This window comes from Pagrus pagrus, assembly GCF_965226575.1.
Source record: "Pagrus pagrus genome assembly, chromosome: 23".
NCBI classification, from domain to species: domain Eukaryota; kingdom Metazoa; phylum Chordata; class Actinopteri; order Spariformes; family Sparidae; genus Pagrus; species Pagrus pagrus.
In genome coordinates, this window is record NC_140205.1 from 20,143,487 (window position 1) to 20,171,225 (window position 27,739).

The following is a 27,739-nucleotide window of genomic DNA, read 5'->3' on the forward strand; positions in this document are numbered from 1 at the left end:
TGCACAGCTAATTGAGCTAACTGGCTAACAACAGCTAACAACAGTTAGCAGAAGTTAGTGGTTACTCTAGTCATTTGCTGCCCCCTGATTGTTTTAAATATGAATTTTACGGGTGGCCATTTATTACATATTGCACCTATAAGTTAAGTGTTTCATTGCCTCAGTTTCTCACAAATAAACAGCCACTCATTCGAATTCTTAAAATTTTTCTTTTCACTTATACTACTATTACACTAAAATTAGCGTGTATATGTGGGTTTTTTAAACATTGGTTAACCTGCTAAAATAGGCAATTGACTCTTTTCTCATTGCCAGGAGACAGGTGTGCCTTTCTGTTGTTGTTTTTTTTTTTTTGCGTCACGTTCATCATAACGAATACGCTGGAAAAACAGTAGAAAGCAGCAGATCATAAACCTCATCAGACTATATCAAGAAGAAGCTGTTAATGAAAGTTGCTGAGGGGTGGAGATGGATGGAAAAGTAATAACAAGCCAGTGTCCTTCACTTCAACAGAAGGCATAGCATCGCCTGAAGAGGGGAAAATATTTGTCCACCTGGGTGTTTCCATTAGAGCCAGTCAGAGCTCGAGCACATTAACACCTGTGACCACTGTAGAGTCAATTGAAAAATGTACTTTGACAAGTGTCAAAGTGGTATTAGTATGAGCAGAAAACACACCAACTTTGACAGATGAAGTGACAAAATTTGGGAGAAATTGGCAAGAAAATACCAAGGAATGATTAAACATTAAACAAACAGGACAAAACTATGTGATCAGAATCCATCATTGGTGATATCAGTCCACAAGACCCAAGTTTACATGTGGAAATACGTCCTGCCGCACACGTGCATGCACACACACACAGAAACACATGAACACACACAAACCAGGCTATGATAGAAATATGCACAGAGGGTGTAGAGGCTTAGAAGAGGGGGCTGAGGAGGGTATTAGGGGCTTGTCCAGCACATCAATCAGACCCAGCGGTGCGTCTGTGTTCCTCAGTCTGGCCCTGGGGCTGGGCTGGGCTTGGCCTGGAGAGAGAGGGGCTCTGAGCAGGACTGTGCTCACCCTCAGCTAATGATAGGGCCCACTGTACTCAGTATAAATCACTCTGACCCATAAACACCACCTCCACACGCATCAAGTCTACTCACATGCACCTACTCACACAAAAGTATTATTGATTGTATACACCTGTGCAGGCACTTAGACTTTAAGTCATAGTTAACAATACACTTTCTCACACACACACACACACACACACGACAGAGAATGGCGCTGGGAGAAGGGACTGAGGTCTGCTGTCGTACCCTACAGGGCCCATCAGACAGGCCTGGATGATGGAATGTCTCTCCTTCCAGCCTTGCTTCCTCTACCGTTTTCAGAAATCGTTTGCTATCTGGCCTCAGAACTCCTCCAGAGAGAGAACCAGACATGAAAAGGATTGCAAATGATGAACACAGAGCTTTGATGGATAAACACAGCAAGGAACAAATGCCGGCTAGAAAACAGAGATTAGGGGAAGAAGCCGTGAGATTGATGTTGTTTGGAGCTGCATGAAGAAACACAAACACATCTACAAATACCTTCCTGTTTTGTGAAAGAAAGCATTAGCCATCTTGGCTGCAATGTGTTTGTGACTATGCATTCTGAAAGGGCATTATGCTAATGCCTTGACCTCTAGATGTGGATGTGTTTGCCAGCCTGAAAGGGCTTTTCCTACTCCCTCTTCACTTCTCTCAGGCACACAGTCTCCTGGCATATTAATTAAATGTGAAAAGCTGCCAAAATGGAGGGGAACATCCCCGATTTACATGTTGCTGATGTCTAGCAATAGCCTTCTGAATTCCAAATGTCAACTTTTATAAGAACTAAGATTTATTTGATGATGCTGTGTTTTAAATCTCTCCTAATTCATGCACTCATTCACACAACGGCAATATGTAGGACTTGGATTTTCTCTGGAAATACTGAAGTCAAACCCACCAAAAGCAGAACAGTCACTAAGCGAAACTTCCTTATTAGGTGTAGTTTTATTGAATCCTTTTCAACAAACATGAGTCAAAGTCAAGTTTCAGCCTCCTCAGCACTTCTCCAGGCCCATTGGGAAAGTGTGTGCTGAGCTTTGCTAAAGCAACAGCGGCTGGGCAGGTGAGCTAGAGTTACCATGAGCTTGTGTTTGTTTTGGGATCAGCTCAAGCAATATTCACAAGTCCGAGCAAACCTTATCTACGCCACATACAAGAACATTTTTCTCGGGGAAAATATACACGGCAGTTCTATTGAGTGTGTTCTAGACATACAACACTCAACCTTGCACTAACTTTATTTTTCTGTCTACTTACCTTGTCCCTACCTTTTTTTTGTGTGTCAACTGATTTCTAATCACATTTGGAAACAGGACCGACCTTTGGGCCAAAGAGTTCTTCACCCTCCTTTATCAGTACAGTGTCATGTATTTTTGTCTTGTTGTAATGATTCACTGCTGTCAATTATAAAAAAAAAAGTGTGACTTTCTGTGTATGAAAATGTATTTATCTCTGTATAAAAATGTCTCTACTCATGAAAACTGGGGTGTTGTGATCTAATTTCTTCATCTGTGTGTTGACAAAGCTACATGAAAAAATACATTATATCCTATTCTGTTGTTTGATTGTGTATTCTTACTGCATGAAGCTTTGTCTCAACCCACACCACCTTCAGTGTCTCTAGTTTCTTTGTCATGCTCTTTCAGAAGCAGAGGTCACATGTTAACACCCTCTTCCTCTCTTTCTCTTTTTCCATTCTGTCCCGCCATCTGCAGAGACCTGTGCCGTCAACAATGGCGGCTGTGACAGGACATGTAAAGACACGGCCACTGGGGTGCGCTGCAGCTGCCCAGTAGGATTCACCCTGCAGCCTGACGGAAAGACCTGCAAAGGTCAGTAAATATATAAAAGTGTGGGAATATACGTGTGTGAGGCCAGTTGTAAGGGTCAGTGATGCACTGCTGCTGTTCACTGAGCACACTGTGTACGCACCTGAGACTGCTATGACTGGTATCTGAGTGATCCAGAGCCAAACCCCAACCCCACCATCCGCTTCACCTCCAACTGCACAGAGCACCGGTCGCGGTCACTGCTAATGCTGCCGCTTGTTGTTGATTTTACCGCTGAGCATTTCTCCACTTCCGACAGCCCGCTGGTGACGTCAATGAAGGTGGTCCGAGGAGAAGGCGGCCACAGCGTTGGCCTAAACATCCCAAACATGTTATTGTAGAGTTTTTGCTTTCCTCTAAACAAACAGCCTCACTGAATGAGGCTGAACTGTGGGTTCAAACTAAGTCTAACACTGGTCTTTACAGGCAGACGTGCCTTATTCTTTTCAGGGCTGGATAATGCAGCAGCATTCTGTTTGGGAGTTAACAGTGTGCGGTTTGTAAAAAAAAAAACAGACGGAAGAAAAGAAAAAAAAAATATTATATTGTTATAAGGGTAGGCCTGGGTGATTAGGCTAATGAGTCTATCTAGTGAAGTTTCATATCAACCTATATCGATAATTATTGATGACCTGTCCTATTTTCATAATTGGTGAAAAAAGGTCAAATTTGACCTCTTTATTTTGAAATTAACCACTTTATCAAGGCACGTAGGTTAAGATTATGTTAACACAACAATAAAAAAATGCAAATAGAATCACACAAACAAATAGAAATAGTGCCATACCGGCGAGCTGACCTGCTCTTTTTTATTCAGAATTTCCTCTCTGGCAGCACTCATTTTCTCACCCTGGTGGTAATGGTTTGTGCTTGAGTTTTTCTTGCGGTTGGTTTGTAAAATACTCAGCCAGCAGCAGAGCTTCTGTGGCAGATTGTGAGCCGTAGTTGCCCCGGTGGTCTCACCGACCACTTTGGGTGGCGCAGCTGCAGTGTCTTTTGGCTCGTGAGTAGAGCAAACAGGCCGAGTGGCAGAGCAGCGGCGGCCGGAGCCGGCCTGTCCGCTTTACCTAACTAGCCCGGACACACTTCGGCAGCGAAAAGGGAGCTCCCGAGGATAAGTGACCCTAAGAGGAGCAGTAGAGGACTGGGACAGAGAATGAAGGGGTCAGTGTTTGGCACTGCTGTAGCTTGTAGGACACTGTATCAGACTGCAAAGAATAACAGGCATTACTACTGTGTGAGTATATTTCAGCAAAACAATAAAAAGTTTCTGTAAAATGTCATATCGTTGAGTCAACATCTAAACCAATCAGCTGTTAGATCAGGCAACAGCCAGGCGTTTGCAGTGCCTGGCTCCAAAAACTGCAGCCGCCTCAATCCTGTAAGATTACTGTTGCCCACGTGTGCATAACGTCAAAGCAAGTCGGGACACGCTCTTCTGTTGTCAGTTGCGTGCCGATGGTGCAACCAAACTACACACCTGATAAATGATTGGCTGTTCGCGTGTTACTTGTAGCATGCGCCATTATCAAGGGATATGATAGGCCAGGGCATATTCGCTTTGTGCTTTCAGTTGGTTTACATGGTATCGTTTATCGACCTGCACCATCTACTAGTGGGAATATGAGATGAATTTCAGTCTGACCAGAGGTGGGGATAAGACGTGTCCCTACTGGGGGCCACAGGGGCACTAAACCTAAAATCACATGCGCGTACGTACAGTGGAAGAGTTGTTGGTTGCTGTGATTTCTCCTCCTGGTCAAACTGGCTGAACAAAAATGTCTTCCTAAAATGATTCAAGTGCAAGAGATTAGGGACAAAGTTTACTATCTTGGTAAGCTGCAGACATTGAAGCTAACATGCAGTCTAGATTATATCAATCAAGTTGGCGTCTTCAAAATTCACTCAACAAAGAAACACTGAGAGGCAGTTTTATGCAAAAGAAATTGTGATGATACCTGCAACTTAGACTGCTGAAACCTCGTACTGACTTTGGATAAACTTTTGACTATATTTTTGCATAGAATGAGGACTGTGAATATTGCTTCCCATAAACTCCATTTGAAGGGCATTAGAAAGGGATCTGATGGCTGATGTTAAAGGAGGAATTATTACAGCTAGGAAAACCCATTTTTTGTCTATTGTTTCAAGACTGACTTGAAAATTAGTGAGCCTATCCTTAAACCAAATTATAGGAATTTGCATTTTTGTATTTTTTATATGACTTTGTTGTAATGACTACACATTGGTGTGTACTGGTTGATATGACGAGTTCTCCTGTGTGTTGTACAGTGGATATTCTCAGTCATGCCTATTGGGTAAAACTATCTGTAAAAAGGAGAATGAAGTTCCACATTCTTCTGCCACATGTACATGTGTGGTAGTCGATGGTACCGCCCTGGATGGAGAGATGGAGCAGCTGGGCACAACTCCACATGTGACAGACATGGTCAGGGAGATACGAGTTGTCATAGCAACCGGGTGCAGGTCATGTGACAGCTACATGACTCTGTCAGAATCTGGGCGCCTCCTGTGAGGCCGCATGTTCTTCTAAACTGTATAATACTATGTGTGTGTGTGTGTGTGTTGTGCAGTATGTGTGTCTGCGAATTCAGTGTCAGGCAGTTTGAGAATGTTGCATGTCGGTGTGTGAAACTCTGGGGCCAGAGCTGTCTCAGGCCCGGCAGGCAGACGGCACGTCAGCAAACTTTGAGATGTTTGAACAGTGAGGCCCTCACTGGCCACTGTCTCTCTCTCTCTCTCTCTCAGTGGCATATACACACTAACACAGACAGCACCATCCAGCTGCAGATGCAATAAATACAGCAGTTGACCAGCAAATGTACTCATCGAAAGGACAGGACCTGTCAGTTTCAATTATGAAGCAGGCCTAGGTGCTTTATAGATACTGTGAACCAAACAAACAGAGGGATATATACGCTGCCTGTATTCAGAAACATTGCACTTTAAATGAGCCGTCAATACTTGTGGAAGGTTGTGATGTCACAATTCATCCCCCAAAAACACAGGCAGAGCTGATGTTTAACCGCGTTGAGCAGTGCTTGCTCATGCACATGAAAGCAGACCAATCAGAGCAGACTGGGCTTTTTGGGAGGGGGGCCTTGGGAGGGGGTGAATACAGGTGCTGCAGCAATGGACAGTACGACAAAAATGTGTTTATTGAGTATTAAAGAGTGTAGACATTTTCTAGTAGACACCCAAAATAAAAGTATTAACTTAAAAGTAAGCTTAACATGGGACCTTTAAGTTTCGGGAAAGATTATGTTTTGTGTGAGAATAAGTATATAGTTAAGATAAAGGGACCGTCATTGTCATGGTTACAATACGAACACACAGCTGAGAAGCAAGTGTGATGTTTTGTTGAGTCATCCATCTACCCCAGCCTCCTCCCTATGTGGACTAACAACATCCACTGACTTCCTTCTTTGCTGCTGTCAAAATAAGTACAGCTGCTAGAGGCCATTGTCGCTGAACTTTATCAGATGTGGTTTCGGGGGAACTTACTGAAATGACTAACGCTGTGGTTTTTCATGGGGGGACAGTACAAATTGAAAATGTTCATGAGGCCGTCCATTTGGCTCTCGTAGCCGTTCTAGCAACGTCGTCTGCTGACTGGCAGGTAACAATGCAATTGCATGTTGGGAGAACGTCTCGTCCGCTGGTCTGATGTCAGGTTCAAGCCCAGCAGCTTGTACAAACACTTCCACTCTGTCTTTCCAGGTGATTTGTGGTCCTGACAGAACCCAGCATTTACAGTGGTGGAAAGATGAAAAGCTCCCCCTCTCCTTTTTTGCGACCTGAGTTGAGTGGGGAAGATGGATAGGGGTACAGTCCAGCTGTGCCCCGCCCACATAATTTGGCTGTGATCAGCCCCCGGGCTTCATAAATCCCTGAGCGGGGATCAGTGCTGAGGGGAGCTGAGAGACACAGAGCAGGCAGCGCACATCGATCAGCATCCATCACCTGGGCACCGAGCAGGAACACACACGCACACAAACCTTACACATACAATACACACGCACTGAGTGTACTTGATGTCAGACACCCTGCACTATTACTGCTGCTGTTTGTAAATCAGCTAGACTCAGACCAGGGTGTACAGGGCTTATAGACTGGAGTGTGACATCACCCATAGGTGTCTGAGGAGAGGTTTGCCCTGCCTAGGTGCGAAAATATATGTGCGTATGAAGACGCAGTGCCAGCAGGGGGTGATAACGATGAGAGCAAAGGATGAACGCAGCAGAAAGAGGCAGAATGTCTGCAGGTAGAGGTTCGGACTGGTCAGGTGGTGATTCAATGAATTAATGTTTTAAGAAAGCAGTTATTTTAAGCAAAACCATGATCTTTTCCTAAACCTAACCAAGTAGTTTTGGTGCCTTTATTTTTAAAGTGTAACTTGCTAACTTGACCACAGAATGAGACTGTGTTGTCAGTGACAGAGTTTGTCTGTTACATGGTTTGGCGTGATACCAGGTTGGCCTATCCCAGCATGCAATTGCATAAGAGATGTCACACCCTGGACAGCAGTTTCCCAGTCACCTGTATGTCTTTGAAGGTGGAGAAAGCTGCGAGTTTCTTCAAACTCAGACCCATCTAGCTGTAAACACACTTAAAACAGACAAAGTAACCATTTATCTATGTAGCCGACTCACCCATGGTAGAAGCACAAAAATGTGATGAAATAAAAACTCTGAGTGAGTCAACAATATCAGGGAAGCATTGTGCTGCTTCTCATATGCTCCCAGTGGAGTATTAAGCCACGTGGAGGACAGAACAAAACAGCGTCGCAAACGCGATGTCACAGAGACGTGCCAAGTGGAATCAAGGTATGAGGTGACAGTTATATTCCCTGAGCCACTGTGCTGCCCCTGTTTATGTCCCTAGGTTCATTTGGCCACTGATGATAATGATATATGATCATTGTCATCCGCTATGTTTACGTATCAGTTCTAGTTTTAAATGTTAGCACCGTCATTTGCCCAGAGGCTGTTTCTCCCTATTGGAGTGAGTTTGTGCTTCAGTTCTTTTTTTTATTCACGGGTCTTATCAGCTTTCAATAAATTCTAAGTCCTTCCTGTATCCTTAGCAACAGCACGCACAGGTTGTCTGAGAGTTAGCTAATCAATATCTCCTGCAGGAGCCCATGTGAGTAAACGCGCATGTGTGGGTGTGTGACGACTCTGGTGGCACATGTAATCACAGTCGTGTTAGCACTGTATTGTAGTGCACAGACTGCAGTATAATTGCTGGCATTTAGCAGTTTACCGAACGTAGTAGTTAGCGGCAAGATAAGTGCCACGCTGTGAGGTGGTCTCATCTAATGTGCCACTAAATTGCTTGATAGAGACAGACGGCCCTCTCTCAACCTCTCCCTCTCTCCCTGTCTGTGTCTACCTCACTTTAAAGCCAAGGGGATGTGCCCTGTCGTGCCTGTCTATCATAATCATTTCAATATAAACTATGTAGGGCATGTTTAAAACCCACCAGTCCTATAAACGCCCTTTCATCTACGCTGACAGACAAGGCGGTTCAGCCTCTCACGATGACAGACACGCCAACCCGAAGAGGCGTTTCATCGCAGGGCTCTCGTGCCGACAACTAGCGAGAGAGAGAGAGAGATGGATGGAGAGAGGGGAAAAAGATTTTTTTTGAACAGTTTCCAGATGTTTGATTAGTAGGTGCACACTGGAGGTTGGATGAGTTACTGTATTTGTGTGTATGTGTGTGTTTGTGTGTGTGTGTGTGTGTATGTGTATTTGTATGTGCGTGGTGTCTGTGGGTTAATTAACACACATTTAGGCTGTATGTTTAGTCTGTGTTTTGTGCACTTCAAGCTCATTTGAGGTTCGATATGCGTGCACTTGTGTGGTTGTGTGTGTCTGTGGATAACATGTGGTCGGTCTACTCTTCTGTAAAGTACACAGTGTATATTGGCACCTGAAACACGTCCCCACTGGCCTGCATTCCTCCTCTACCTGAAAAGACCTGAACAGACGAACTCTAACACAAACTCAATCAGATCACATGAAAAGAAAGACATGATCACATCCATTTACCAGCAAACTAACAGACTCCCAACACAGAAATATGTGATCATGTGCAGTATGCGTATAAGCACATGCACATGAGACAGTTGTCAGGTTTCGATCCTAATTTAGTTTAAGTTTTTTTTGCAAAAGAAAATGCAAGTTAAAGTTAGTTTGTATGCACCGGTTAAACCATTGCAGAAGAAGAGGTCACAACAGCATGGTGTCATTAAAAGAGCTCTAGTCAAAGCTCAATTTGATGAAAATATGGCACGTCTGTATAAATGTGGGGAGGGTTACATTCCCCTCATTTCTCCACATAAATATGATGTTTTTGTCTGTCCAGTGGAAGCTACAGTGACGTTGATGCTTTGCGTATGACATTACTACCTCTGCCAAGGAGGTTATGTTTTCAAAGATTTTTTTTTACTGGTTGTTAGCAGGATTACACAAAAACTACTAAATGGATTTCCACCAAACTTAGATGGATGATGTGTCTCAGCCCAGAATAGATCCCATTAACTTTTGATCCAAATCAGGATAAAGGGACATTCATTTTGTCTCTCTTTAATTTTCTGCTTTTTCGCATTTTCATTAATTTCTCGGGGAATAATGCATGGATCTTGATGAAAACAAATCTGTGGCTGATATTGGATTTGATTGAATTAAAGGGGAGTGCTATTCAAGTGTATTCTCACTGTGCATTGTGCCACACCTTGCTTTTACAATACACACCAAGTTAAACTTAAACAACGACAACTTAAATATGTTCTCTAATTTCCAGGTTGTTTAATGTGCAAATTAGGAATGAATTCTATGAATGTTCTATCATTTCTTAGTGAAGCGGTAAGGAGCATTAACATTGAAGTCATTTCTGCCTGAATGACGATAAGCCATCCCTTTTATAGATGGAGGAAGCCAGCGATGTCACGTATTCAAAGTCTGAAAATGGATTTGCCCTTCAGTTGTATGAGTAATGTGATTGTGATGTGCTTGTAATGCTGTAAGGGTCCAAGTATTGAAGTTTAATACCGTATTCTGTAATGGATATTAGATACACAGCAGTGATGGAATGTGACTAAGTACATTTTGGAGGCATACTTAAGTATTTCCATTTTCTGCTACTTTAGACTCCATTACACTTTGAAGGCAAATGTTGGACTTTTTACTCTTCTACATCACTTTAGTTACTTTGCAGATGCATGCTGTATTAGAGCCAAGACAAAAAAAAACACTGATTCTGACTCAGAAAAATGCTAAATATTGGATCTGATTATCGGCCAAGATGATAATTGGTAAACCCATAGTATACAGCCCATAGCACTGCATAGCACTGCATATAAGTCGATATTTGTGTACTTTTGCTACTTATTTACATAATAAATAAGTGTCCACACTCGTCAGGTGCGCTAATCCAGACCTAATGCTGTGGTCTTCATTACCTTAACATGACTGCAGCATGGCAGGCAGCCCCTGCTTCGGCCAAACCAGGCCCAGATCAGAGGCTGTTTTATTGTTGTGTAAAACTGAGAGTTTCCTTTGGCCCACATGCACCCGGCGAGTGTTTGTTATTAAACAGAATCGGGTGCCGGGGTCGTTTAATACCTGAATAAATACACGCTACCTCCCAGCCTGATGTCTGTCCTCTCCACCAGCAACACCCTACGAAGAAAACCAACGCTCTCCAAGAAAACTAGATCCCCCGTACTCCGTCCGTAATTATTTGTAGAGGCTCGGGTTTCTGCAAATGTATTCCGTTTAATTGCTTTTTACTGCAAATATTTGGCATAACTATATTTGGTAAAACTCCCCACTCTACCACTATGTGCAGCATGTACTCTGGAGGTATGAACTGCACATTCCTACAAGCAAGTCTAAATGCGGTTGAGGTGACAGCACAAGACTTTAATTCCTGGTCGGTTTATTTCTGCCGGTATTTTCCATCTCAGTCAGGCAGACAGACGAGCCTCTTACATATCAGCCAGACCCAGCACTTGACCTCTGGATGTTGGCATCAGAGGTGAGGAGTTAGGGTTCATATACTTCACCCCCATTGATGGCGGTTGGTTTCGCTGCAGCGCTGAACAGTCAGGTCAGTCGGAAGGTCTTTATCAGGCAGTTTTACCCCACAGCAGCATTGAGGTCTCTCCTGGAGTTCAGTTTCTCATTCTAAACACTGGACTCCTCAAACATAGCCCGAGGCTCACAGAGGAGCAGGCAGGGGGTGGAGGGCTTGTTTCCTTTGGCCCAGGTGGATGTTAGCAAGCTTTCTCATTTGGCCCTCAGCCTCCTCAGTGGCCAGAACAGTGTATGTGAAGACTTCACTTCCAAAATATCTACCCTGGAAGAAAAATTCATTTCCTCAAGGTTATAATTCAACAACCAGTAGAATCAATTAAAATTCCTTGTGTAGGAGGCCTATTATTTGAAATACCAAATTATTGTGTTAAAATGTTTTTCTAACCAATGCAGACTGACTCACTGGAAGTTTCCGGTCAATAACTCACTGTCACATCAAGCAAACCTCAGAGCGATGAATTACAAACTGTGAAGGACGCTCCGCTCCAAGATTTTCATGGTCAGCCATACACCTCTGCTACTGCCTCATCTGCTGCACTGCTAACACTTAAGTACTCTATCACTGGACTAGGCTTACAAACATCTTTTCTTTTATTTTCTTGAGTGTGTGACATAGGACTGCACATTGACAGTGTGTTTCATTTCACAGCTGTGATGTACCAGAGTTCAATATTTTCAACTCACCATACGCTCGCTTGATGCCGTCTTTTTTGACTTTGTATGTAATCTAGTCGCACGAAAAATTCATGTCGCGTCCCTACACGGCATGAAGGTATTCATTTTTTTTTTAATCATTATTTATATTAGATACAATAACAGCACTAACAGAACACTAACAACATATCCCACTAAGCAAAATGTATCAAAAAGAAGTCAATTCAACGCCTTTGTCAATGTTGAAAAGACGTCCAGAATGAAAGTTGACCCTGTAAGGATGTCACTATAGCAAACATTATGAAAGACATCACACAAACTTTTATTCAGGCTCTTCGGTGGAAGTATGACATGTTTTGTCATCTTCTTTATGCAAACACTGGAAAGACGTTCGTAAGGAAGACAAAAAAAAATGTAAAGTGACGTTAAATGTGTAGTTTCACTACAAAAAGTTAATTAGATAAAGTAGTGTCAGGTTTCATTTAGCTTCTCTGCTTATCACAATAAAGGTTAACATATAGGACTATGGTTAACAATTTTCAACACATTCTTCAATTACTTCCATGTAACATTTTTTTAAACTTTCCATTTATAGCCTCAGAACTATCATTAGCTATATTCAATTGGAAATATGCTTTTTTATTCCTTTATTTTGGTCGTTAAATTGCTCTTAAATCCAATTCAGGTTAGCTGTAAAAAGGCCCTGAACACTACTGAATTAGGCTTTGTGAAACCTGCAAATTGCATGTCATATGCAGACAGTAGTAGACAGTCAGACTGTCAGTAGAGCAGTGTGATATTCAAAGAGACACACAGCTCTTGGCAAAGGATGGAACTATTGATCGAAGGCCGGAGTGAGATATTGATCGTCTAGAGTAAATGTCAGAGATGGATCCCAGGAGACATCTGGTGTGTGTGTGTGTGTGTGTGTGTGTGTGTGTGTGTGTGTGTGGGTAGAAACACACGGTAGTGTGCGCTAGCCTGGAGTAGTGAAAGTGACAAATGACTCCTCTCTCACAACAGCAGACAGAGATGGAGGGAGTTGGGCGTTTGTGGAAAAACATTGGAGTGAGAGACATAACATCACCACTGTGTGTGTGTACAGTATGTGTGTATGTGTCAGACATAAGCAGAGACAGTTCTCAGTGTAATTCAGCCTTTTTTCTTGCATCCCAGTGCTGTCCATATGCAGTACTATGTAATGCGTTAATTAGGAGTGTCCTTATTAACAAACACCTCCGGCAAAATGGCCTCTGGCACCCCAGATGTTTGTGCATGACAACATCAAGGTGCCCACAGTACTTACTAATAATTGTATTCTTCCACTGCTTACACTCTTATACAGACAAAGGCAAGGTCCACCACTTTGGTGGAGGTTATATCCTTGTGACTTTGATGATCCCCTGACTTGTCATCCGGCACCCCAAAGTGCACTTATCCAGTGAAATCTCAACATAAACTTGAAATTGATTTAGATTGTGATGCCATGACATCTTCTCTCTCTCTCTCTCTCTCTCTCTCTCTCTCTCTCACTTTCTCTCTCTCTCTCTCTTTCGCACACTCACAATTACTCATAATCTACCTTGTGGCACTGGTTTCAGGTTGAACATGTAATGATGATTGTTGCAGCACTTGATCTTCAACCCCAATTCTACAAAATGTTGGGGCACTGTGTGAAACGTAGATGAAACAAAATGTGATAATATTTATTGCTTTTTACTCATTGTGAATTTGATGCCAGTAGTGCTTGGCAATATATCAATATTATAACATTATTGTGATGTGAGACTATATATGGTCTTAGATTTTGGATATTGTTATATCATGATATGACTTAAGTGTTGTCTTTTCCTGGTTTTAAAGGCTGCAATACAGTATATGGATATTGTATATAATATAAATGATATTAAATTAATTATATTATACTATATTATATTATATACAACATCAATATTGAGGTATTTGGTAAAAAAAAATGTGATATTTTTGTTGTCCAGTCCTAGAATTAATGAAGTGCTTGTGTCACGATATAGACCTAAATTATTGTGATATTATTGTTAGGCCATATGGCACAGCCCTATGATGCAGCAACACTTTTCAAACAAGTTGGGACAGGGGCAACAAAAGGTTGGGGAAGTTGTGGAATGTTCTAAAAATGCCTGTGTGGAACAGTCGACAGTTAAACAGGTTCATTGTTCACAGGTGATAGTATCATGATTGGGTATGAAAGGGGCATCTTTAAAAGGCTCAGTCATTCACATTGCAAATGACGGCAATGTTTTAAACAGTGTCCCAACTTATTTTGGAATTGGGTTGTACTTCAACTTGGATTTTACCTCATTTGTATGTCGCTTTGGACAAAAGCATCTGCCACATGAATAAATGTAGAATGTAAAGTTTTGTAGTTTCTGCTTTGTTTCAATAAGCAAACATTAGCACGTTAACACAAAAAACTGAGATGGTAATGGTGCTAGATATTGATGAAAGCACAGATGAAGTTAAAACTGGACAGAAGTGACAGTCAGTAACACATTGTAAAGAGTTCAACATAAAGTTTGTATTTGTTTGTATTTCTTACCTCTTGCTCATTTGTCACATCTCTGCTCATCAAACATTCATATCATTACATCTCAAGTGATTCAACATAATGAGCTTTCTGCTTATACAGTACCTTTGTCACCCAGATAAACTAATACTGCACGTACAGTGACACATGACACACCCTTGTGATTTAGGTTAATTCTGACACCACACTACCCATCTATCTAGTTTGTTGTTCTCTGTCGTTAGCATCCTCAAAGAGCCAATAATCTCTGTAAACCCTTCCTCTTATTGATATATTGATAACTACTGCTATACTTCCTTTTCTTAACTGATACTGATAACTATTGACTTTTTGATGAAGCAAGTTTATTGCTCAGCACGGGACAGTCATCACCAAGGCTGCCATCCGCCTTGCCAGCTTGGCTCTCAACCAAGTAACTTGTTTAAAGTCATTTGCAGTAAAAGTACTGGCTTCCTCTAATCATATTTGAGGTGAGAAAATAATTGGCAGTACTGCACCAATTGTGAATGGATGAAGGTGAAACACCAGAAGGACACCCAGTGAAGGACTGTGCCACACGTCAGGCCTCCCTCCATTCTCCCTTCACCCACTTTCCTAACTCGCTTTTATCTGTCCTCTACCAACTTTATCATTTCAAGATGTTCTGAGGCTTAATGCATTTATTTAAGCTCAAAGCTTATTTAGGCTCCATTAAAGGTAATTATATACCCTGTTATAAGACTCAGCCATCCCCAGAGTGGCCATTAAGTGTGGGTAGATGCGATGGTTCTGCCAGTGTTTGTGGCTGCCAGAATAATTACGAAGCTGTGTCTGTCTGTGTTGGGTAGAGCTGGGGTATCCACTGTTTTTACATAAGCATTAGAGCGGAGCTGACATGGGCAGAGGGGGAATGTTGTGGAGGGGTGTGTGTGTGCGTGTGTATGTTTCTAACTTTGTGTGTGTCTTACTTGCCAAATCCAGATTTCCTCACTGCTGAAGCTTTTCTTTCTGTGGTTTCTGTGCCATATTTCTGTTAACTGATTCATTCAAAACTAACCAGAAGGAGGAAAAGTTCAAATGTCCTCATTTTGAAAATCTCATCAATTTTACAGTCTCAGGGTTTGGCAAGTGTTTATAGTGTGTTTAACCTGAAGGGAGGAAGGCAGCCATCCCTCCTGCTGTCTCACAGATAGAGATCATCCCTACGAGCTACTGTCAGCATGTCAAAGTAAAGACCTGGAAAGTGGCCGTGATTGATTTGATTCTTTTGAGGCAGCCGGCGCTGCAGGTCAGACGAATAACAATAGAGCTTCAGAGGAACACAAAGTGCAATAACGCTGAGGATAAATTAAAAACAAGAAAGGAAGACAGAAAGAGCAACAGAGAGGAATCAAAAAAGCAAAACCATTGAAAGTCAGGAGTAGGCAGTGGAGCGCAGAGAGATATTAAAAGGAGCTAATCACTTCAAATGCTTCTCTCCTGGTATGGCATTACGTTTTGGGATTACGGACACTGAAGTGTACTTGAACGCCCTTACCTGTCCCATTCCCCTCAAAAAACCCCAGAGCTCCGTTCTCTTCCCGCCAGCTACAAGGAAATCCGTTTTAGCCGAGCCAGATGGAGGGACAATCCCTTTTAAAAGGCCGCTGACAGGGCACAGCGGGGCATGAAGTTTACTACATTTTTACCACAACGCACAGCCAGCCCGTTGTGGATTCCTGTCTCGGCTCCATATTAAGATGAAGAGTTCATTCAGCAGAAGCTCCCTGAGGATAGAGTGAGAGGATCAGGCCAAGGAGGCCTGAGTCTACGCTGATGGAACAACACAGTGGCTGAGTTACTGGCTGTAACTGGTATAACTAGGATATTAAACTTAAGATTTAACACAGTAGAGTCATATACTGAAGGTACGAAAATGTGAACTATATGATAACAGATTTCCTCCCACAGTATACCTCAAAACCAAATGCCACCACAACCTTAGCCACAGCTGAGTAAATCTACCAGCCACACTTACCATTTCAGCTGAGCCCACCAGCTTAACATGAGACCCTTGTTTGTGTTCACCTCTGTCTGGAATCAAGGACCCATTATGTCAGAAATGACTATAACTTTATGTAGACAAATCATTTTAAAAATATAAGACATCCACAGAGCTTGTGGAATGGTGCAGAATAAAAGTATCCGTTTTCCTTTAAAACATTATCATGATTGTGAAATAACCATTTTTTTAAAAATTGTCAGGTCCAAAATGACTGTTTTGTTTAACTGTTTTAATTATTTGTGAAATAATTCTGACCGCTGGTTCCAGCTTCTAATAAGGTTCATGAGCAAATAGTATAATGCAGTTTGTATCATGTGGTATCTGTGTTTCATCAGCAATCAAGAGTCTTGGAAGTTGCCAAAAATGTTTTTTTTTTGTAAAAATGTTTGCTAGCTAAAGTTAGCAATGTTAGCTAATCCAAAAAACTGGCAACCACTTGAGAGGGCAGATGATTCCGAACAACAGCGGTGTTGTATCATGAATGCAGTGGAAGGAGGGAGGTGGGATGCCACAGGGTTTTCACACCTTTAGTTTGGTTCATTTGGTCAGGACCAACTGAAATTATACATTTTTTGGTATCGAAAGGAAGCGGGCAGAGCTTCGGTGTGCCTCGGTGCACCTCCACCTCATTTGCGTGATATGGAGAATGCAGAAAAGAATATTAGCAGCTTGTGAGAACTTCTGGTCAGCACCAGCCCGCTTAAAACACTGTTATTAGTATTTCTAGCTGCAAACCGACAACATGTTGAATAATGACATGTATATAGCAGCAGAAATGAAGTGGGGCAGGGCTGTCATGTGGGCCTCGCCAGTCGTATAGAGGCGAGTAGGATGTATCCTCCATCTTGACTGTGCAGAAGCCATCATCAGGAGCGTGCTTCTTTGTGAAATGTGTTTTAGTGTTGCAATGAAAAAAGCAGAAATATATGAAGAGGTTTTTTTTCTTTCATCTACTTCTCTCCCCTTCTTGTCTTTTTCCATCTGTTTCCCCCCCTCCTTTTCTTCCTTCTTCCTCTGTCTTCCTCTGGCCTCCCTCCTCTCCCTTCTTTTTTTCTCCCCCCTTCTCTCCCCCTCCTATTTCTCTGTGGTGTCTTGCTCAACTTATTACCCGGCTCAAGGTGTTAATCCCTCACAGTTTTCATCACTTAGTGCACCAATCAAAAAGGGCTTAGCCTGTGTAATCTGCCAGACTATTGTCCGCGCTTTTTGCTCCTCCTCCTCCTCTTCCAGCTCTCCCCTCACCTCCTCTACCTTCTAAATCTTTTCACTCTGATCTCCACTCGCCCTTCTCCATCTATAGAAACAACGTTTTCCAAAGCAGCAAATGGAAATTGATTTGGATAAAGTACACTTGCTATGAATGAGACGTAAGGTGTAACAAAATGTATTCACGTGAAAAATCCACTTTATAATAAGAAAGGTGAAGACCTGACTCTGCACTTTGGGTTCATGTGAGGGCACAGTAGGCTGGATGAGGCAAGGGAGTGAGGTTGGATGGTTAGGGTTTGTGAAACCAGATCTGCCAGCAGGTTTGTGGTTGGCACTGAACATGCTGCCTCTGGGCGATTGCATTCACCTTGTTATTATTTTAGAATCTGTTCCTCCGGATTGCTGCACCACACCTGGACTCTCAGAGCTCAGCTGTTATTCTAAACGGCTTCTGCAGATATTTTTCCCAGGACCTCAGGCCTGACCATGGGACCAACATGAATACTGTTACCAGCATATTAAAACCTTCTCACCAGCATTTAATAAGGATTGTTGACATCAAATTCTTAAAAAATGCAAACTGCTGCCAGATTTAGAGTTGTCCTTCATTTTCACTTGTTATATAGATTAATAACCAATATTTACATACCGTTAAGAAACAGATAATTTCACATTAAAAAAAAAAAAATGTATGTATGTAAATACATACTTCGACGTCGTGAGCATGACGACAGTGTGCTGCATGTCTTCAACTCAAGAGGAGCAAGCTGCCACTCACTGCATCAGATGGTGTAGATGCTGCACTTAGCTTCATATTATTGGCTCCATTTATCGGCTATAATTTCATCAATACTGACTATTTAGTCAATGGTATAAATTTCCCAATATTGGGTCAATATATATCGTGCACTAACATCTAGTTCCATTATATTTGAGAGAGGGCAGACATCTCTACTACTGATATCTAAAAAACAGCACTACAGGTGAAAAGAAAAATATGTATTTTTTTTACTTTGGGGTGAACTGTCCCTCTAAAGTTCAAGCTGATCATAAGCTCTTCTGTTAAGTGTACTAACTTGATGACATGCCAAAGGGAGGGTCTGACACTGGGGTCAAGACTGCAAATATTTATTTTGTCAGATATGTTTTGCTGAAACATAACTGCTATTACATTTATGTGTTGTAGATAATTCTAAGCAGTGCATGTAACAGTTTAATCTGAAAATAGTGGTTGGAAAAAAATAATGAACATCTATCTTTCCCAGTGAAGTTCTGGATTGAAAGAGGGAGGAAGATCAGATATAAAAAGTGGCGGTCACACCTATTTATTAGCCATCACCCACCCTCCAAAGCTAGGGGCCAATAATAGACATATTTCTCAGTGATGGTCTCTGCCTGTTCTCTCTCCCAGCAGCTTCACTTCATTAGTTCCAGGTAACTAGCGTATCATGGGATGAGACAGCGGGATCCCTATGAACAAGCCCTGAGCTAAATTTCCAAAGACTGATCCACGCTGCCAGCTGGAGCCCTGTTAAAGAAGCGTTACTAAATATACCACTGTAGTACATACACAATGATGAAACCCTGAAATGATGGAAAAGCCAATAAAAAGATTAAAAGACAGGGAAAAAAAAAATAAATTAAATCTCAGGTAATATCAGATAGAGTGTGCAGTTGTTGGGATATCTGAATATTTTTTAAATTCTGTGACATATCTGAATTTTAATTTATGTTTTGTGAATATCTTTTTAAAAAAAATCACATTTCATGTGACTTTTATTGTATATCCATGCACATGCATATATGCACCCATATCGCATAATCCTAATTGTTTTGTGCTCGCCAGTTGTAGTGTGTTTCTTTGTGCTTGTGTGGCAGTGACTGACAAGTTCCCTCTATAGAATGCTGGTATTGTGATTAAGAATGAGGGAGACTTGACGACAGTCTTTCAGAGCAGCCAACCCTCTTTGCCTACTGAAGTACACAAATAAAGAGCGTAGAAAAAACAATCCCTCCTTCCAATATATCTGAGACCTGATCCTAGTACAGACCTTTCCACCAAGGGCTTTGAATAGATTTGAAGCTTGAATCTGAGAAGGGTCCTCTCAGTTTATAGGACTGCTGCAGATTTAAAGCAATAATGGAGGGGGTTTTGTGTCTCTGTGTGTACCCATACTGGTCAGAAAGTTGTCTGGCAGACTGGCGCAGTGTTACTGTATGTTCTAGATTTATGTCTCCTGCTTCTTAGTCATTTTGTCTCGTTAAAGCTGCACCACAGGTTTCTCTCTCTTCATAGCATGAGTTCAGTTACTAAATGTACAGGTGTATTTCTGGAGAAACATGCTGACAACTTCCACCAGTTTAGAGTAAATACAATTTTATGTTAAGCACCATTTAAGGTCAGACGGGTCTGATTTGATCATGAACTTAATGCAATCTACCACATTGGCTGCAGTTGTGTTGTAAAGCAGGTGGACTCAGTTGTGCTTTTACCAATCGCCTTACATTATTTTATTTTCTCCACCCAGACATCGACGAATGCCTGGAGAACAATGGCGGCTGTGATCACTTCTGCAGGAACACAGTGGGCTCCTTCGAATGCAGCTGCCAGAAAGGCCACAAACTGCTCACTGATGAACGGACATGCCAAGGTCAGTGACTGACAGCTGTCAATCACATATATTCTCACTGTGTCATCTCTCCTGTCACCCATCAGTCAGGTCAGAATAAACTCAGAGACATTAAGGTTTTGAATTTATGATTTCACCTGACAAAACTCAAACTCACTATTAGTTTTCTGCTGGACATCAGTGGGGGTTGATGATTATCTACCTGTGTGGGGCGACAGGCACTGACACACTCTATCCAACAGCTCAGCTCGGCTACTTGATCCAACTGTCTCTTTTATCATCGAGCAGGGAGATTCTCTAAAACACAAAACAGAGCTTGGACTAAGAAAAAAAAGTTGATATACCTCTGCAACAGTTAAAGCCATAGGCACAGAATTATTGGTTTAGGGCATCTTCTTCTGTGCTTTTTTACATCCACTGATCAGCAGGGGACTAGTGTTGAGTTAGTTTGTATCGCAGCTGTAACGGTGCCCATTCAGAAAGAGAATTCAAAGTAGACTTAATTTCTGTGGTTAAAGTTTTATACTGTATGATTTGATTTGAAGTACAATTAAATTGCTTTAAAAAACACATGTCTCCTCTATTGGCCAGCAGCTATTGGCAGACACTACAATATTATCATGTACACATAAAAAGGAACCAGACATGGCTGAAAGGATCAGTGAAACTAACGTGTGAATGGGAAACTGGTGTCTTTGCTGGAGTCAGATGAGAAAATCAATATCAATCTGATATCTGATCCTGTCCAGGATACAGTAGGTCCTGCAGGACATTAGCCTAGAGAAAATATACTCTTTCCATTAAGTTCAGAGCACTTGCACGTCGCAGTGGATCTACTGGACTGACAGAGAAGACATTTTTATTGGTCTGATCCTGTTGAAGATGAACAACAAGTATATTTTCACAAAAGCTAGACTGTCTTCTTAAACTCCAACTGCTATAGTTTTGAAGTTTGAATGTGTCTAAATGCTTCACTGAAATGCATTAATGAGAAAAGGTCAAGCGTGCACAGTCGTATTTCCCTGACAAGACAAAGTAGAGTTTACTGCAGCAGTGTATCTGGCTTCCTGGACGAGGTAAGTAGTGCAGTGAAGAAGCCTCCTTGTGATCAACGATTCTGTTTGTATGACTAAAGGCAGATTCTTGCTTACAAGTTGCAGCAAGAGAGATGGCACGGCAGACAAACACAAAATGCTTTTATTAACAACAAAACCCCGGGGTGCTTCTGTCCTCGGCCCAAACCCACAAACAGTGTGGGTACACGTGTGTGTTTGTGTCCTGGATCAACTACGCATGATCAGTGGTGTGTTTGTATCCTTTAATAATGTGGTGTTGAGTGTTGTCAGCCACATCAGAGCACCGGTGCCTATTTCTGACACACCTTGCGTCCGTACCATGCCAGCCAATAGCTGCCAGGTTTATCCCATCCACTGACATCTGGACTGTTCAGCTTCAACGTGACCTTAAAATGAAATATAATGTTTAATTTGTCAGCTCTTTCTGTGCCAGTGAGCTTCTCCAGAGGAACTCGCTCCTGGTCATACACTACTTGCCAGAAGTGGCTAAGAAACTCAAGCAGAAAGATGAATCGTTTGCCATAGTTGCATAAGCAATTCCCACAAATGATTCCTTCTACTCTAAATGTTTAGAGAGGCAGAGAGATAGAGAGAACATTGTCAGCAGTTAGATAAATGTCGAAACACCTCATCATGACTGAGGGTGTGTCTCACAGAAAAACACATTAATTATTTTATATATGTTCATCTTACATTAAACAGTTGCAGACAGCTCCTGTGGGCCAGGATCAGTTTATGTAAACTCTGCTTGTGGCCTAGCTCAAAACAGGCAAGCTATTCCAAAGTCCACACATGGACAGTTGCCTGGAATATTTACCGAGCCAACATCCAGGCCTTAACAACTTCCTCCACATGACAAACTCCATTATAACATTTCGTATTTTTAGCTCCTGTAAAGCCCCGTGGAACAGCCTGAAATAAACCAGGTGAGTCTGAAATGCTGGCCTCCATTCCTGATAGGTTAATAATATTTGGTGCTGGACAAGTATACATAAACACATGAGCGGGCAGGCGCGCACCCTCATACACACACACTCAGACGGACTTTGACGCAACACTGAATGAGCCTTCTCAACCTCATTCCAATGGAGTTTTTTTGGTTTATTAGAATGAGCTCTTGTCTTAGTTTACTGTTGCGCTAATGTGTTTGTTTACTATAATGTCCACTGTGATTAATAGGATGGCCTCTTTAGTCCTTGGTGATGAGCTTGTGTTTGTCCATAAATGAGTCATTAAGATTGCAATGTCTGTAAACCACTCATCCCACTGACCTCTGCTTCCACCAAAGCAGCAGGACAAAACCTGCATGCTCTCATTAGATTGATTCAGACAAGTTCATGATTCTTTTAATGCATGTGAAATACATAGATACCTGTGTTACAGTTGTTTTACCATTAGCAGCTTTACTTAGACTTGTGAGGCTGAAATACGGAAGAATTCCTGAACGGGCACAATATGCAAAACATGTCAGATTTAACACATCTCCACTTAATTAAACTGAAAACCTTGAGTTGGATTTTTGAGATATTGATGACACTAAATGTTTGGGTTTTTTTGGTATCTTCTTTTTTTTCTGATATCTTCCAGATAAATCTTAATCTGGCATTACTGTAATTAGCTGACAACTAGTTTAAGAGCCTTTATGTTGCAGCAGTACATAAACTGGTGAAAAACAGAGCTGATGCTTAATTAACCAGTACAATAATCCAAGTGATTTGCATTGTTCACAAAAATGTGGCTGATTTTTGATTAGTTTGTCTGGAATCTGATTAATTAAAACACAACCTTTCACCCCACTATGTCATGAGTTGAGATAAGAATATCATTCTGAATATTAAGCAGTTGCACAGTAATAAGCCATGTCTATATAATAGAAAACTGGAGTGTCGTAGGATAAATAACCAAATGATGAAATACATTTTTTTTATGTATGGTTGAATTTGATGTATTTTAAAGGCCCATCTAGGGATGGACATTGCAAATTAGCTTTGGCTATAAATGCTGTGGTGTGTGGCATCTGTTCATACTATTCCCATCTCCACTGTGACTTGAGAGTTTTGGATGAATAAATATTGTGTTAACACATTCTGAATGGCCATGAGACAACTTATTATATTGTAGTGTTATATAAACATACTAAAACACAAATACCAACACATTGTGATCAGTCACAGTGACTATTCTAACAGTCCAAGTGCAGGAGAACTGATTTAATTAATTTCCTACAGATTCACTGTAATTCACTGAAATTCACAGTGAATTAAATAAATACCTGATTATCAAAATATACTTTATCACACAGAAACAAAAATCTTTATATTCCAAAAATCCAATATTGAGTCATATGAAGTCATGGGAATTTCCCTTTCAGATGATTTTTCTTTAATGGCTACTTTTTACTGGCTGCAAGACGACATGCGTTTACTGAGGTGAACGGGAAACTACAATGAGTGAACAAACAAAAAAGGCAATTGATGCTGATATCTCTTGCAGCGTCTAGTTTCTCCATTTCCTGTTCTCAAACTTTTCTGATGCACTATGTGCAGCACTTCTCACCAGTCATGTATGTTTTTGGTCTTCCTCAGACATTGACGAGTGCTCCTTTGAGAGAACGTGTGACCACACCTGCATCAACTACCCCGGCAGCTTTGAGTGCTTATGCAACAAGGGATACATCCTGTACGGCCTCACTCACTGTGGAGGTGAGTCTGCTCACATCTATCCCAGTGCCAGGAACATGGGAGAAATACATGAAACGCTCCCAAAACTGGCAGATCGACACAAAGTGTGTGTGATAGAGTAGATAAAATGTGTGTGTTGGAAGTGCCTTACAGAGTGTTAAGGTGAGGGGTGAGGCGTGTGTGTGTGTGTGTGTGTGTGCATGTTCCCAGTGTGTTGGTTTTTCTGCATGTCTGTGTGTACATGTATGTGTGTGTGTGCTGTCACACACCTGAAGCTCAATCAACACATACAGTCCTGACTGTCCTGTTGTTCGACTGATTGACGTCACTGATGGTAAGATGGAGTCAGCATGATCACAACAGCTGGAGCAGGATGCACCTGTAGCAGCACATATACACACTCAGCTGCCAGTTTATTAGCTACACGTAGCTCTAACTAATACAGTCCTGCTCCCTTCATGAAAGTTAGAATATTCAGTTTGTGGTAATACAAATAGGTGTCTCTGTTATTTAGTCTACCTTCGCTGATTTAAATGGGGTGGACAAAATAATAGAAACACCTGCCAGTATGCATACAATCAGTTCAACAACACCCGATATTACCTGTATGTTTATTCCTACAATTTTGAGCTAAGGTTGAGCGCTAGGGTTCAAATGACAGAATATCCAAAGTACCAAGAGCATTGTAGCTATTATTAGTAAGGGAAGTCAATGTATCAATGACGTAAAGGTATGTAGAAACTGATTAACATCTTTAGATTGCCCGTTTTTGTTATTACTGTCGTGGCTTCTGTTTTATTGTCTAATTAAAAGTGCAAACACAGGACAGTGAACATTCATACTCAGACTGACTGTCATGCTCTCTGTGGTTGGGTCTCAGACATTGATGAGTGCAGCATCAGCAACGGGAGCTGTGAGCAAGGCTGTGTTAACACCCAGGGCAGCTATGAGTGTGTGTGTCCTCCCGGACAGAAACTCCACTGGAACAAGAAAGATTGCATTGGTAAGTGTTTGTGAGTTTTTTTGCTTTTGAGCTCCTCCACTTGCGCCGTGGTGGATTCCGCACAGCGGGCCTGAACGGATGTGTGTGTGTGTGTGTGTCCAGGTGGTTGTCATGGTGATGTGACTCTGTGTGTTCCTCAGAGGCGGCGAAGTGTTTGCCCAATGGGAAGCCAGCGCCCCGAGCCCAGCTGACTTGCACCAAGAGTGGAGGAGCGGAGGTCTGCTCTCTCTCCTGCCCTTCCAACGCCCTCTTCCTTGCAGGTACACACACACACACACACACACACACGCACACACACACACATATATGCACAGTGAAGAAAAAATGTATAGTGCTAACTCACAAATCTTTTTTTCAACTTCTTATATTTTACAAATCACACTATTGAAATATAGGCTTATTAGTACTCAGATTTCCAGGTGACATCTTGAAGTTGATTGTCCTGTCCAACCTGACATCAAGCTAATATTTCCAGGTCTATAATCACACGTGACAAAGAAATAATTGAAGAAACTTTTTTTTTTGTGGAGTTGCTCTTTTATCTGTTTAACATTTTTAATAGAATAAGAGAATAAAACTGTGTACAGATTGGGCCTAAGGTTGGTGACCCCTCAAATGAAATTCCTCACACTCCTGTAAATCTCTCCAAGTGGCCTGTACTGTTTTCAGCTGTAATGCTGCACACGTTGCTGCCCTCTGGTGGTAATATCTGGGCAGTCAAAGCTTTCCATACCATCCCCTCTCCCAGTGCCGTTGATGCTTGATGAAGGTGCTCCTGTTCTTTATTGCTGTATTTGTTGACTCCTCGGGGGGCACTCCACTCAGACTGATGTGTTTTTCACTCTGGAAGGTTTTCTTGGCTTCACCTGGCCCAGCACTTTGGCTGGCACCCCGGCCTCTCCTCCTGTAATAGTACTTAACACACATCTCTAAATTGATTACATTCTTTGATCGCACCATTTTTTCCGTAGTGCTGCCCTAGCTCCGTTTAACTTGGCAGCCATCGTGTGAGAATGATGGATAGCTCTCAGGCATGAGATGAAATATTTGTTTTTCTGTCGTCTTGGATTGTGTCTCAATTTTAGGGGGAGGGAGCCATGTAAATTCCTGTGGCTGAATGCAGTCCAGGCTCTTATTTAATCATCCTGCTTTTATGACCTCCGAAGGCTTCATCCCTCATTTCTTACTTGAAATATGTCTTGATGTTTACGTGTGCATCAAGGAAAGAGAGGGTCCATAGATCTGTCATTTGGACTTTTTCTCAATGGCGTGTCTGAATGGAGGATATTATGGTCTTAAATGTTTTTAAAATTCTTTTGAATCCTCAGAACTGCCAAGTGAAAAACACATGCTTCCATACTGACACGCACACACACTCACACACACATACACACACGCACGCACACACACACACACACACACACACACACATACACTCACTAGATATTTGATGGTGCAGGAGGACCTAGTCAAACAGTCAGCCTCCTTAACCTCATCATCACGTCTCTTTTCTCACTGTAGTGTTGTGTGTGTGTTTCTTACAGACTCAGAGAACAGCTACACACTGAGCTGTGGAGTGCCAGTCCAGCCTGGTAAAGCTCCTCAGAAGAGGAATGCCACCACTGCCCTACCCACCTGCACCGGTATACACGATGGGAAATGCAGTATTCAGAGCCAGGTTTACTGAGAAAAGGGCAAACTGTGGTTTCATGGAGTTGAGATTTACCCAGACAGCCGCTCTTTATGCTGTCAGGTCTCCAGACTGATCCGAGCACCGCCCTCCAGACACACACTGCCAGTGAAGATTAGCTCATTGGTGCAGTTCAGTAGAGGGATTTCTATCAGATGACTTAGCTCAGAAAAGAAATATTAAAGTAGTGATGCTGGTTACAATACACTGCTCAAAAAAATGAATGGAACACTTTAAACACACATTAGAACTTGATCAACAAATTCTTTAAGTTGAAAATCTTTACTGATGTACATTGTATAATGTTTTGAGAACAAAGTGACGTAACAACGGTCAATGGAAACCAAAATCATCAACCCACTGAGGGCTGGATTCAAAATTAGATCTGACTTGCATGAATTTTATCATGGCAACTCATAATGTGACTCAGTAGTGTGTATGGCCCCCGAGTGCCTGTAAGCACTCCCGACAACGTCTGGGCATGCTCCTGATGAGGCGGCAGATGGTGATACCTCCCAGACCTGGATCAGGGCATCAGTGAGCTCCTGGACGTCGGATTTACCGATACATAACCTCCCACAGGTGATCAGTTCGATTTAGGTTAGGGGAAGGAGATGGCCAGTCAATGGCAGCAATGCCTTCGTCATCCAGAAACTGCCTACACACTCTGGCCACATGAGGCTGGGCATTCTCCTGCACCAGGAGGAACCCAGGGCCCCCTGCACCTAACAGCAGTCAGGGTACTGTTGGCTATGACATGGAGGTCTATGCAATCCTCCAAGCATATGGCTCCCCAGACAATGACTGACCCACTGCCAAACCGGTCATGCTGGGTAATGTTACAGGCAGCAAAGTGTTCACCAAAGCGTCTCTAAACTGTCACATGTGCTCAGTGTGAACCTACTCTCATCTGTGAAGAGAACGGTGGGATATGCTGGGAGACACAGCACGTCTGCACGTATGGATGTCCCATCCTGGAGGAGCTGGACTACCTGTGCAACCTGATTGGGCTGCAGGTACCGCCTCATGCTACCAGTAGTGACAAGGACACTAGCAGAACTAAAAATCAGTCAGGAAGGATCAGGACAGAGCAATTGTCTGTGGCCACCACATACAAAACCATTCCCTTTTTAGGGGTTGTCTTGCTTTTGCCTCTTCAT

The 27,739-nt window shown here is 42.2% G+C and overlaps 1 protein-coding gene across 2 annotated transcripts in view; it reads left to right on the forward strand.

The window, feature by feature from the left end:
* scube1 (signal peptide, CUB domain, EGF-like 1) overlaps positions 1–27,739 on the forward strand; it is a 121,515-nt gene that overhangs the window by 79,815 nt on the left and 13,961 nt on the right. For both annotated transcript variants that reach the window (XM_084346292.1, XM_084346293.1), the window contains 6 exons: positions 2,808–2,924; positions 20,028–20,150; positions 23,791–23,907; positions 24,767–24,889; positions 25,030–25,149; positions 26,434–26,532. In XM_084346292.1, coding sequence (XP_084202418.1) covers positions 2,808–2,924; positions 20,028–20,150; positions 23,791–23,907; positions 24,767–24,889; positions 25,030–25,149; positions 26,434–26,532 — 699 coding nt within the window. The remainder of the gene's footprint in view (positions 1–2,807; positions 2,925–20,027; positions 20,151–23,790; positions 23,908–24,766; positions 24,890–25,029; positions 25,150–26,433; positions 26,533–27,739) is intronic.